The sequence below is a fragment of the Schistocerca gregaria genome, chromosome 1 (assembly GCF_023897955.1).
Source record: "Schistocerca gregaria isolate iqSchGreg1 chromosome 1, iqSchGreg1.2, whole genome shotgun sequence".
Taxonomy (NCBI): Eukaryota; Metazoa; Arthropoda; class Insecta; order Orthoptera; family Acrididae; genus Schistocerca; species Schistocerca gregaria.
In genome coordinates this window covers 679,890,036-679,902,523 of record NC_064920.1, presented here as the reverse complement: position 1 = coordinate 679,902,523, position 12,488 = coordinate 679,890,036, and the positions used below count along the sequence as shown (strand labels likewise).

The 12,488-nt window shown below is 38.6% G+C and overlaps 1 protein-coding gene across 1 annotated transcript in view; it reads right to left on the bottom strand.

Moving 5' to 3' along the window:
- Nucleotides 1–12,488, bottom strand: part of LOC126363150 (neurocalcin homolog) — a 37,568-nt gene that overhangs the window by 21,216 nt on the left and 3,864 nt on the right. Inside the window, exons 2-3 of the mRNA XM_050007940.1 lie at nt 9,441–9,559; nt 2,662–2,850 (exon numbers count right to left, since the gene is read on the bottom strand). Of these exons, the coding sequence (XP_049863897.1) occupies nt 2,662–2,850; nt 9,441–9,559 (308 nt within the window). The remainder of the gene's footprint in view (nt 1–2,661; nt 2,851–9,440; nt 9,560–12,488) is intronic.

Here is a 12,488-nt window from a genome sequence, read left to right as displayed (position 1 = left end):
AGCTGAAGGTGCTATAGCCTCATGGCGTGAATGAAATCATGGTGCCTCTGGCCTTTACAGATGCCACTGCACATATGGCTGCAGTGTTTCAACTGTTTCAATTGTACTATCCTTTGATGCTGCATGTAACTTGTATAGCACACGGTACCAACCGTAAATCAGGGCAAGTAAGGTTAAAATTCCCTAAAGTAAAAAAATTAATCTCTATGTAAAGAAAGTTTTTGTTAAGGCACCATCAAAGACACACACGTTCAAAGAACAACTTCCAGATGTCCCCTTGCCATCTAAACTTCTTGTTACATCCTGGGGCACGTGGTTAGTGGCAATGGAATACTACAGTAATCATCTCCCAGCAATCCAGAACGTAACTGAAAATCTATCAGCAAATGATACATCTGTAATATAAGCAAAACAATTGTTCAACGTTCCCTTAATCCAATAGGGCTTGACATAATTGGAGCAAACTACACATTTATAGCAAGAATTATCTCAGAATTATAAGGCTAAGAAAGACCTCTTTGTGGCTACATACAACCTCTGATGATAAAATTCTGTGAATAGTTCTATAACATTAATATAGATGAACTGCCATTACCTTATTGACCTTCAAAACAGCCACTTCCCATAGCTATGAACTGCTGAGTTCTGTGATACATGTCCTGGAAACTTTGCACTAAGTTTTCCTTTTTGATGGCATTCAAAAGCCACATCATGTTTTGTTGGATGTCAGGAATATCGTCAAATCTCTTTCCTTTCAAAGTGAGTTTGAGTTGAGGGAATAGGAAGAAGTCTAGAGAATTGAGATCTGGTGAGTGTTGTGAATGTTCAAGTTGCACCACCACCTTTTTTTTGCCAGGAATTGTTTGACAATATTAGTTGTGGGTGGGTGAGCATTGTCATGAATAAAAAACCAGGAACCTTGTCATGGATACTGAGGTCGTACCCTGTGTAGAAGTTGCATTAAACGGGTCAAAATTTCAACGTACTGTGTAGCGTTCAATGTCGTTCCCTCAGATATAAATTTCTTGTGGTTAATGCCTTGACGAACACGAAAGGTGATGAGCATAGTTTTGATGCAGGATTTTTTGGCTCTGACCTTTTACTAACAAGGCAATGTCAGAGAATGCAATTCCATGCTTTCAGGGTCATACTGAAGACAACAGGTTTCATCCTCAGTGACAATATGGTTCAAGAAATTGTGTGTTGCATCCACTGTTTCCACAAAATCCTTTGAAGCCCATAAACGTGCCTGCTTTTGATCGTCAGTCAAGTGATGTGGCACAAGACAACAACACATTTTCCTCTTCCCTAACTTCTGGGTAAGGATTTGGACTGGCGTTTATCTAGTAATTTGTCGCACGGAATCACGGTTCATATGCTTTTCATCCGCTATCATTACTCGATGGCCGTTTGTGATTAATGTCCTCACTTTCTTAATGTTTTCATTACTGATGGTAATCGCTGGTCATCTGCTGCGAGGATTGTCAGAAACACTTTCCCAGCCTCCTTGAGAATGGGTGAACCACTCGTACACACACTTCATGGATAGTGCTTGATTCCCATAAACACATACTAGCATTGCATGCATTTTTTTCAGTGTCTTGCCAAGCTTAAAACAAAACTTTAAACTGATCCTTTGTTTGTTCATTGTCCTGTTTTCAGATCAGAACTAATGCACTAAACAAGCACTTCATCCAACAGATCTAACATGGAACACTCATGATGCTCAAGTGAACTATGGTGGGGGCAGGTTGTCAACAGCAGCTGCTAAACAGGCGCAGCATTATGAATCTCCAGTGTTGCCTGACTGACCGTTCTGACTTAATCCACCAAATTTTATTGTCGGAGGTTGCATATTTATTGGAGGAAGTTAAAAAGAAAGTTAATGAAGCACCAGGTGAAGTGGGATCCTCAGGCAAAAATGCAAAAGGTTTAGCAGAAGAATGCCAATCTGAAGGACTTCAGCACAACAGCATACATACTTATTGGAAAACCTAGCTCCCCTGACTGCAGCTTTCCTGCCCACCATGTGCCAAAAGAGAAGTGCACTTCAGTACACCTCTGTTGCGTCTGTTTATGTGTAATGCAGAGAGAGAGAGAGAGAGAGAGAGAGAGAGAGAGAGTGTGTGTGTGTGTGTGTGTGTGTGTGTGTGTGTATCTGCCTCAACAACTCCAGTAAACATGAAAAGAATGAGTAAATTACATTCGTGCTAGTTTACTTTAGTTGTTGATAGGTCACTGTTACCACTCAAGAGCAGACCAAATCCAGATAGTGACAGCCCATTTGGAGTAGTTAACTTTCATGCCTATGGTTTCTGATTCAGTTTTCAGCAGTGGTACCAAACATCAAACCAATTAGCCAGCAATTCAAGTAAAAGCAATACAGTGCTTTTTATGAGAAGTGAAACTGATAGTTTGAGAAGGTGTTATATACATAAAAAGCAATATGGCTACAACCTAATTATAAAATGGAGGAAAAAGCTACATCCAAATAATAAGACCTAGAACTGTTAATGTTAAATATTATTTTCAGTTGGTTTGTACAAGAATTGGTTATATAGAACAAAATGTACTTTAATGAATAATAGAATATACTAAGTGAACAGTCATAACATTAAGTTTATCACTGCTTATTTACGAATTAAAATATATATTACTTACTGTCACAATTTCTAACATTTCTTGTCTGGAAATGTACCCATTTCCATCTAAATCATACATACTGAATGCCCATTTTAGTTTTTGCTCAAGTTTTCCTCGAGATGTGACAGAAAGTGCACATAAAAATTCTCTGAAGTCTATAGTCCCATCTCCATTCGCATCAAATGTTCTAAATACATGTTCTGCAAACTGTAACAGACAATTCACAAGTAATTTACAAATTTTAAAGAGAAAATAGAAAACAGTACACATTCTGGTAATGACAATTTTTCTATTTCATTAGGAAACTCTCATTTGGTTTTTATTTTCTTTAGTCTCACTTGAATATTATCATTCTTCTTCAGACAGCCACACTAGCAAACTGCAACTAAGGAGTATAGTTTAAGCAAAAACAGAGTGCAGCAACACAAAATATGGAGCTCTTGAAGTTGACCTACTCTGTCCACACCTATTTTTAATACAAATGAACTTCAAATGACTTTTAACATCCAGAGCAAACATTTTAAGTAAACCCACAAAGACTCTCAGTACATAGCTGCAAAGAAGCAAAAACAATCTGTTGGTAGCACAAGTAGGCATTAATATTCATACTGTAAGCAAAAAACTTTGTGTAAATGTTCTTGACATCTAGCTGGGTAACAAAGGCACAAAAAAATTGAGTCAACACATAGATAAATTCATCAAATATCTCAGACTGAGAAACAGATAGTTAGTTATTTCTATATTCTGTGAATCATAATTGTGCCTCTTGATATGATGAGGAACAAATCAGTTTTACAGTTACAGTATATTTCGTGAGTGACAATTTGCGTGATTTTTTTAAGGTGACTTTTCCACACGTGTACAGTGAAGCAGATATGTTTTTGTTGTGTGCTTGAAGTTAATTTTATTCTTGATTAAATTCTTTACATCACTGGGTAGGCAATCAAAGAATTTTGCACCTGAGTATGTCACCATTTTCGGTAGGGATGGGACAATTGATTGGTTTTAACATCTGTTTCCCCAGCTGACTGCTTTTCTTTCAGTCAGGTTTTTCAGTTGAATGAAAGAACTGAATGAAACTAGTCTCTGTGACCATGCCAGCCACATGAATGTTTTCATATGCTCCCCAGGTCTGAGTCATTTCATTTCATGAGAGACAACTGACTGACACAAGTCCTGACAATTATATCAGTTACATTAAGTTTTTCACTCCATCCCCAAATTTGAGTGACTTCACTTAACTTACACAATTTGCAGCCTTTTTGGTTACACACGAAACATGATTAGAGTTGCAAACTTTTGTGAGACAAGTAACATTTTTTTTATTTCAATGGAAGGTGAATAAAAAGTATATTTCTAAAAAAGAAATATTTTCGATGTTTATGTATTTATTTACTTAATACGAATTTTTCATACTGCTCGCATTGCATACGGACTTTTGATTAGGTTTAAAATATTTATAACTGGTGCTACATTATAAATAAATGTTTAAATAAATTAACAATTACTTTTTTAAATTTGTTAAAGCTATGTCTCTATCTTCCTACTGTGACGTGAACAGAAACCATATATGATACTTTTTTTTTAATTGTCTGGCATCTTAATCATTTGCTTCTTATGCATACACTGCCAACTGTTGGATGGATACTAAGCAGGTCCCTAAGATACATCTAGAGCTGCATCTCATATTAACTAATATTTTATTGAAATGTTGCAAAATTACTAATTAAAGCTGACATTTCTGGGACTATTTTAATATCTTCATTAGAATAAAAGGAATAGTAGGACAGGCCATTTTGTTTGGATACGTTAGCACCTGATTAACTAAAAGCAACTATAATAAAGTAAATGAAAGCTACATGAAGTTAATATGAAAATGTAGAATTCAGAAATATTTTCTTCAGTCTGCACCTATCTGAGTACTCCTTCAGGGTACACCCACAGAGGATGTAGTAAAACGACAGTATGAAAGGACTGGAGTTCACAATGGCCGATAATGTTGGACTAAACAAAGTCAGTGTGACCCTTCCCACTATGCAGTAGATACATGAACTTGATCCTCTGGTATCCTGCCCAGAATTTCCATACTGGAATGAGTTTGAGGAAGGTTAATTAGAATAACTGTGGGTGTAAGTTACTCACACAATAGCAAATGTCCAATAACTGCCCAAGTAGGTACTTCCTGTCTAATTAGAAACTTAAAATTTTAAATAATGGCCAGTATATAAATCAGCTGATCAAAGTTGGATATTTTTTGTTTTTGCTTTCCTTGTGCTGTGCTGTCTCAGAAAACAGCAGTAGTTATGGCACATCCCAAATAAGTCTCTTCAAAACACTGCTTTGGAAGCGAGCAAAGTACTTAAACATCACCACAAGATATTTCTCGCACAGACCCTGATTCATATAAGTGCCATCTGCCACATACCTTTGGGTGGCTTGTGGATTATAAATGTAGATGTAGAAGTGCACAGATTTAATATGAAGCATGATAGCAAGTGACATAGTGCTATATGTATATGTCCCACACTACACAAGATGTACATGAATATAGTGTGTGCATAATGATTCTTGCTTTTAAAAAGAAATTAGCTAGAAGTAAATCACAAAAGTTTTGAACAAAAGCAACCAAAGTTCTTTTCAGATTCAAGAAACCATTTTCAGATGGCTGCTACAGGTTTCTTTGTTGTGGCCTTGTACTGCAATGCATATTTCATATACAGGGTGAAACACCTAAAATGTGCACCACATATATTGTGGAAATGGGAAGTGCTATGGATGTGCTGTTTTCAGAGAACAGATTGGTAAACAAGGGCTCGTATTGTTAGCCAGTCAACAGACTGTAATAATATTTAGAAAGAGTATTTTTGGGCAAATATACACTTTTTTACAGGGAACAATAACTATTGTCACTATAAAACTAATAGTAGTGTAAATTACAATGTCAGTTGTGTTCGTTACAAGATGCTACAATTCATTTATGAGACATCATATTCTGAAAAGTTCCCACACTGACACTTGTATGATACCTATGGCAGCACACACTAAAGAACTATACAAGTTCACACACAACTTATTTGGATTCTGATCAGCAATGAGAAAATTGACCATCACAGGTTGTGTTCAAAATGATCTCCGGTAGCAACAATACACGCTTCCAGTCTGATATGGAATGACTTTTGTACAAGTGCCAGCATTTCAGCACAGATGTCTGAGCAGGCTGCAGTAACATGTTATTGCTCACCATTGGGTGTAGTTGGTAAGCCCTTGTAGAAAGCATTTTTCAGCTTTCCTCACAGAAAAATGTCTACAGGTGTCAAATCTGGGGAATGGGGCAGCCAAGGCACAGGTCCCCTGAGTTCAATTCAGTGATCTGGAAAAAATTTGTGATGTCATGCCATGTACTTTGTGCACTATGGGCTGGACAGCCATCACGTTGGTACCACAGGTTCTTGCTACTCGGCAAGGGAACACCTCATAGCATCTGTGGAAAATGGTCTGTTAGAAGGCTGCTATAGCTGTGCACTTTCAGTGTTCTGTCTATGAGAAACAGGCATCTGAGCTGACGGTTTGCTATCCTACACTGCACATTTACATTCCATGGAGACAGATGATCCACCTGACGAAGCCAACAGGGATTGTCAACAAACCAATAGTGCATTTTTCAGTGGTTTAGCTGGCCATAATCGATAAATGTGAATTCATACTAAATAAGATATGTAACACATGAAGAGTATCCTATCTTAATGTCCATGTATAAAGTTAACATGAATCTCACAATCACTTCCATGCAATCTTGATGGAGAGAGATGTGATGGATGGAACTGAGGTCAATGGAGAATGCATAAGAGAGTTGAAAGACTCATGCTACTTCCTCAAGCGACTGTGTGGGAGCTAACATGTGGTTCAATTGCAAAGACAGCAAGAACATTAATTTCTATCTCTGACCTTCTGTTGCATTGTGTATGTGTTACACTACCACTTTCACATAACTGTTTGAAGACAGTGATAAAAAGAATGTGGAGATGGTTGATGTCTACTGGGATATCTTGCTGCATACACCATACATATATGAACTGCATTGTTGCTACATTCTCCATACAACATGAGCATGGTAAATCCCATCATCCGCTCATGACCTACTGCTTGGACTGTCACACACTATCTGACTAGCAAGTCACAATGCACTCACAGAACACACAAGCACACTGTAAGCAAACATAACGACATTTACCTACGCAGGTTGAATGGCACAAACAAGTGTCAGCGTGGAAACTTCAAAATACAATCTCTCAAAAATGACTCGCACTAGAATACTGCAACAAACACCATTGACATTCTGCTTTTAGTTATTTAATGTCATTAGGCTTTGTTCCCTTTAAAAAAGTTTATGTTTGCACAAAAATATATTTTCTATGTATTATTTCAATCTGTTTATTGGTTAACACTACAAGCTCCTGACTACCAATCCACTCTGTGAAAACTACATATCAACAGCACTTTCCACTTCTGCAACATATGTGGTGAAAGTTTTAGGTGATTCTCCTTGTATAGTTATTAACAGCTGTACCCCACACATACATTCGAAAAGTGTCAATTACATAATGATAGAAAAATGCATTTTCACAAAGAGCAAAGATTAAATATTTTATTGCATAGCTCCAAGAGTGCACACTACAAAACTAAATAAAGGTGTGAACTGGAAGTGTTTGGTGTAGAATTCTCATTTTCAATATTATAGGTGTCTAGTTCTACAGGTAACTGAACAAGAAGTAACAGAGAAAGAAACTTCCACATGGGAAAAATATATTAAAAACAAAGATTCCAAGACTTACCAAGTGGGAAAGTGCCGGCAGACAGGCACAATGAACAAAACACACGAACACACACACAGAATTACTAGCTTTTGCAACCGATGGGAGCAGAAAGACTTCCCTTAGGGGGAAAAAAAGGACAGGTGTACACTCGCACACACACACATATGTCTGCTTGTGTCTGTGTATGTGCGGATGGATATGTGTGTGTGTGTGTGTGTGTGTGTGTGTGTGTGTGTGTGTGTGTGTGTGTGTGTGTGCGGATGGATATGTGTGTGTGTGTGTGTGTGTGTGCGCGCGAGTGTACACTTGTCCTTTTTTCCCCTAAGGGAAGTCTTTCCGCTCCCGGGATTGGAATGACTCCTTACCCTCTCCCTTAAAACCCACATCCTTTCGTCTTTCCCTCTCCTTCCCTCTTTCCTGAAGAAGCAACCATCGGTTGCGAAAGCTAGTAATTTTGTGTGTGTGTTTCTTTGTTTTGTTCATTGTGCCTGTCGCCACCCATTCCATATCAAACGGTCCCTTCCCTACAGCCTAGGCCTTCATGGCAAACGAATCTGCTCCAGTCCTGAATCCCTCGACCATTACACCAACAACCTGAAAACAGCTTTCGCATCCCGCAACTACACTCCCAACCTGGTACAGAAGCAGATAACCAGAGCCACTTCCTCATCCCCTCAAACCCAGAACCTCTCACAGAAGAACCCCAAAAGTGCCCCACTTGTGACAGAATACTTCCCGGGACTGGATCAGACCTTGAATGTGGCTCTCCAGCAGGGATACGACTTCCTAAAATCCTGCCCCGAAATGAGATCCATCCTTCATGAAATCCTCCCCACTCCACCAAGAGTGTCTTTCCGCGGTCCACCTAACCTTCGTAACCTCTTGGTTCATCCCTATGAAATCCCCAAACCACCTTCCCTACCCTCTGGCTCCTACCCTTGCAACCGTCCCCGGTGTAAAACCTGTCCTATGCACCCTCCCACCACCACCTACTCCAGTCCTGTAACCCGGAAGGTGTACACGATCAAAGGGAGAGCCACGTGTGAAAGCATCCACGTGATTTACCAACTGACCTGCCTGCACTGTGACGCTTTCTATGTGGGAATGACCAGCAACAAACTGTCCATTCGCATGAATGGACACAGGCAGACAGTGTTTGTTGGTAATGAGGATCACCCTGTGGCTAAACATGCCTTGATGCACGGCCAGCACATCTTGGCACAGTGTTACACCGTCCGAGTTATCTGGATACTTCCCACCAACACCAACCTATCCGAACTCCGGAGATGGGAACTCGCCCTTCAGTATATCCTCTCTTCTCGATATCCGCCAGGCCTCAACCTCCGATAATTTCAAGTTGCCGCCGCTCATACCTCACCTGTCTTTCAACAACTTCTTTGCCTCTGTACTTCCGCCTCGACTGACATCTCTGCCCTTACTCTTTGCCTTTAAATATGTCTGCTTGTGTCTGTGTATGTGCGGATGGATATGTGTGTGTGTGTGTGTGTGTGTGTGTGTGTGTGTGTGTGTGCGCGCGCGCGAGTGTACACCTGTCCTTTTTTTCCCCTAAGGGAAGTCTTTCCGCTCCCGGGATTGGAATGACTCCTGACCCTCTCCCATAAAACCCACATCCTTTCGTCTTTCCCTCTCCTTCCTGAAGAAGCAACCATCGGTTGCGAAAGCTAGTAATTCTGTGTGTGTGTTTGTGTGTTTTGTTCATGTGCCTGTCTGCCGGCGCTTTCCCGCTTGGTAAGTCTTGGAATCTTTGTTTTTAATATATATATATATATATATATATATATATATATAGCCGTCATTCAATGGTTGGGAATGCTCTGCTCCTTCACAGGATTTTTGAGAGAGAGAGAGAGAGAGAGAGAGGGGGGGGGGGGGGGGGGCCTACATTAAAACTAACTTTAAAACGTATGAGTTAACAGGTCTTTACAGAGAGACTTTGCATTGTTCCAGATAAAACATACAAACCTTTGATGCATCCCCATATGGGAAAAAGTTCCCATATATCTTCTTAAACTCTTCAACACTTAAGTGTCCACTTGGACAGTCTTTCAGGAAGCCTTTGTACCATTCCTGAATTTCCGCATCTGGCGCAAAAATACAAATGTTAACATAAAAACAAAACATATTGAGACACTATTTGATTATTTCCCACATTCAACAATTATTTTTTGGAATGTGGATATCTCACAGGTTTAGAGACATGGGTCACAAGGATGCAATACAGATCTCAGAAGACAGCAAACACAGGTAAGAGAGGAATATAAGAAAATGCAATGGCAATTAATATTAATGCAAGGACAAAATATGCAGAAGAGAAGAATGCAAATGCAAAAAGAAATAGTGAGATGAAGTCAACTGAGAATGATACAAAAGAGAAAATTCACAGCAAGAATTTGACACAATTATAACATCGTTATGATTTTTACATGGGTGTTTATTAATCCTGTCAGACTTGAATTTTTTCCTAAGGAAGAAAATTTTTGCTAATGCCCTTATGTGATTTTTTAATGACTTTAGATGCAAGATTTATACGTAAACATGTGCCTGTTTTCAAAATATATTTTTTGCACTTGGCCCCCTTCTTATGGACTAAAATACTAATTTTAAAATATTCACTGTAGTAATAAATAAACTGGTCATTCAATAATTACCATTTAATATAACAATAACAATAATATTCATTTATATAGTGGAATATAGTTAACCAATAACTTCAATACATTCTGGTGGTCAAAAGCTGTTGTGTACTGCTACAATGACTATTTGATGTTTTTAATGTGAATCCCAATAGTTGGCAGCATTTCTACATGATAAAAAGATTGTACATTCAGACATTTGTACATGAGGTTTCCACTGGGGAAAGTGCTGCTTGCAAATTTTCTTTTATCTCATCTATCATTGCAAATCTTTGTCCTTTCAAGGGGATTTTCAACTAAGAGCCCATAAAATTTAATGTACAGAATTGTAGCCAATGGGTATGAAAGCTTTAATGTAGAAAGTACACTAATTGTATTGTGCTTCACACACGTACACGTGTCCTCTGAGATGCCTAGATGGGCAACAATAATTTGGCTTCTTCCCTAAATAGCTCCATCTTTTCAACTTTGGCATCTGTGCTGGAAAAAACTCAATAGCAATATTTTCACAACAGATTTTGCACAAAACATGGCAAAAAGTGTTCAAGAAAGCAGGAGCTGAATCGATTACAATATTGCACAGATTGACTGCAAAGCAAATACTGTCTTATGTAAAACAAATAAAATAAATGCTGAGTTTGGTGTTGAAGGGGACAATACTCTTAGTCAAAAGAGGTAGAAAAAGGCACACTGAAATCAAAACACAAAAGAAGAGCCGAAGCAGGCAAAATAAAGATGAAAGGGAAGTATAGTAGCTGGAGACAGTAGCACGGGTACAGACATGACAGATATGAGGAAAATTACAGGTGCAAGAGGCATTAGTTAACGGCCAACACATGAAGTTCAAAACTAATAAAAAAGACAGGGTTAATACAACAGTGATAAGATGATAAGACTATTTATGTTGCAAGACAAAAAAATAGTTCAATTGAATTCAAACTGATTGGTGAAATTCTTGACAGAAAATAGAATAATTTTTGTAGGCCTTGGTGTGTGTGTGTGTGTGTGTGTGTGTGTGTGTGTGTGTGTGTGTGTGTGTTCTTAGAATATGCGAATCTTTTTATAAGGTATAAAGTACAAAAGACACCTTTTGTTTTTTTAAAAAAGGAAAAACTGTGCGTCTAAAATTTTCTGTAATTATTTAAACACCCAAATTTATACAATGTCCCCTCAAGTCTCCGGTTCATGTTTTAGCATGTTTTAATCAGGTAATTCCTAGCACTAAAAAGTGCAGTTACTTCTGCTCCAAGAACTTTACTTTTCTTAACACTTGTATCAATATGATAAATATCATTTTGAAAGACATATGAGGCACTCCCTAAATAATACTATCATGCCTTCACAACCTATGGCACAATGTCCTCATTCAGTGGATGAGTGACCAGTTTCTCACTATCTCTTGCCCTGTACGTTTTCCCAACACAGTCCTTCCATTCAGCGCTCACAACAGGAAATTTATTTCTCTCACTGGTCCATTTTAAAACACCAAGTAATGATTTGTCTGTGGCTGGTGTTTGTTAATACCATATAATGTTCCAGCTACTGTTGAGCTTCATGGTGAAACAATGAGTACCAATCTATCAATCGACATGAATGACCATGAACTATATGCTATTTGGTATGCAGACATATCAGTATCCACAATATTTATGTCATTAATTACATTTCCTACCTCATATGAGTTCTGTTCAAAAAAATTCCGGAATTTTTACCAGAAAATTTTTCTACGCTACCTTTTACTTATTGCACATGTCCTCCTACGAAATACTCTCCTCCACAATTGATATACGTCTCCCAGCCTCATTTCCCATTCCGGAAGTAGTCTTTCTATGCCTCTTGCTGGATAGTGTTAAGTGCTGGTTGTGAATTTTCTTTTATCTCATCTATCACTGCAAATCTCCATCCTTTCAAGGGGATTTTCAACTTTGGAGATAAAAATAAAAGGTCTGCTGGGCCCAAGTCTGGAGAATACGGAGGATGAGGCAGCACAGTGATTTCGTTTTTTGTGCAATAGTCATGCACCAACAGGAACGGATGTGTGGGTGCATTATCATTAGGTTACAGTACGCTTGTTCGCCCACTGCTTGAATACTGCTCAACAGTGTGAGATCCGTACCAGATAGGGTTGATAGAAGAGATAGAGAAGATTCAACGGAGAGCAGCGCGCTTCGTTACAGGATCATTTAGTAATCGCGAAAGCATTACGGAGATGATAGATAAACTCCAGTGGAAGACTCTGCAAGAGAGACGCTCAGTAGCTCGGTACGGGCTTTTGTTAAAGTTTCGAGAACATACCTTCACCGAAGAGTCAAGCAGTATATTGCTCCCTCCTATGTATATCTCGCAAAGTGACCATGAGGATAAAATCAGAGAGATT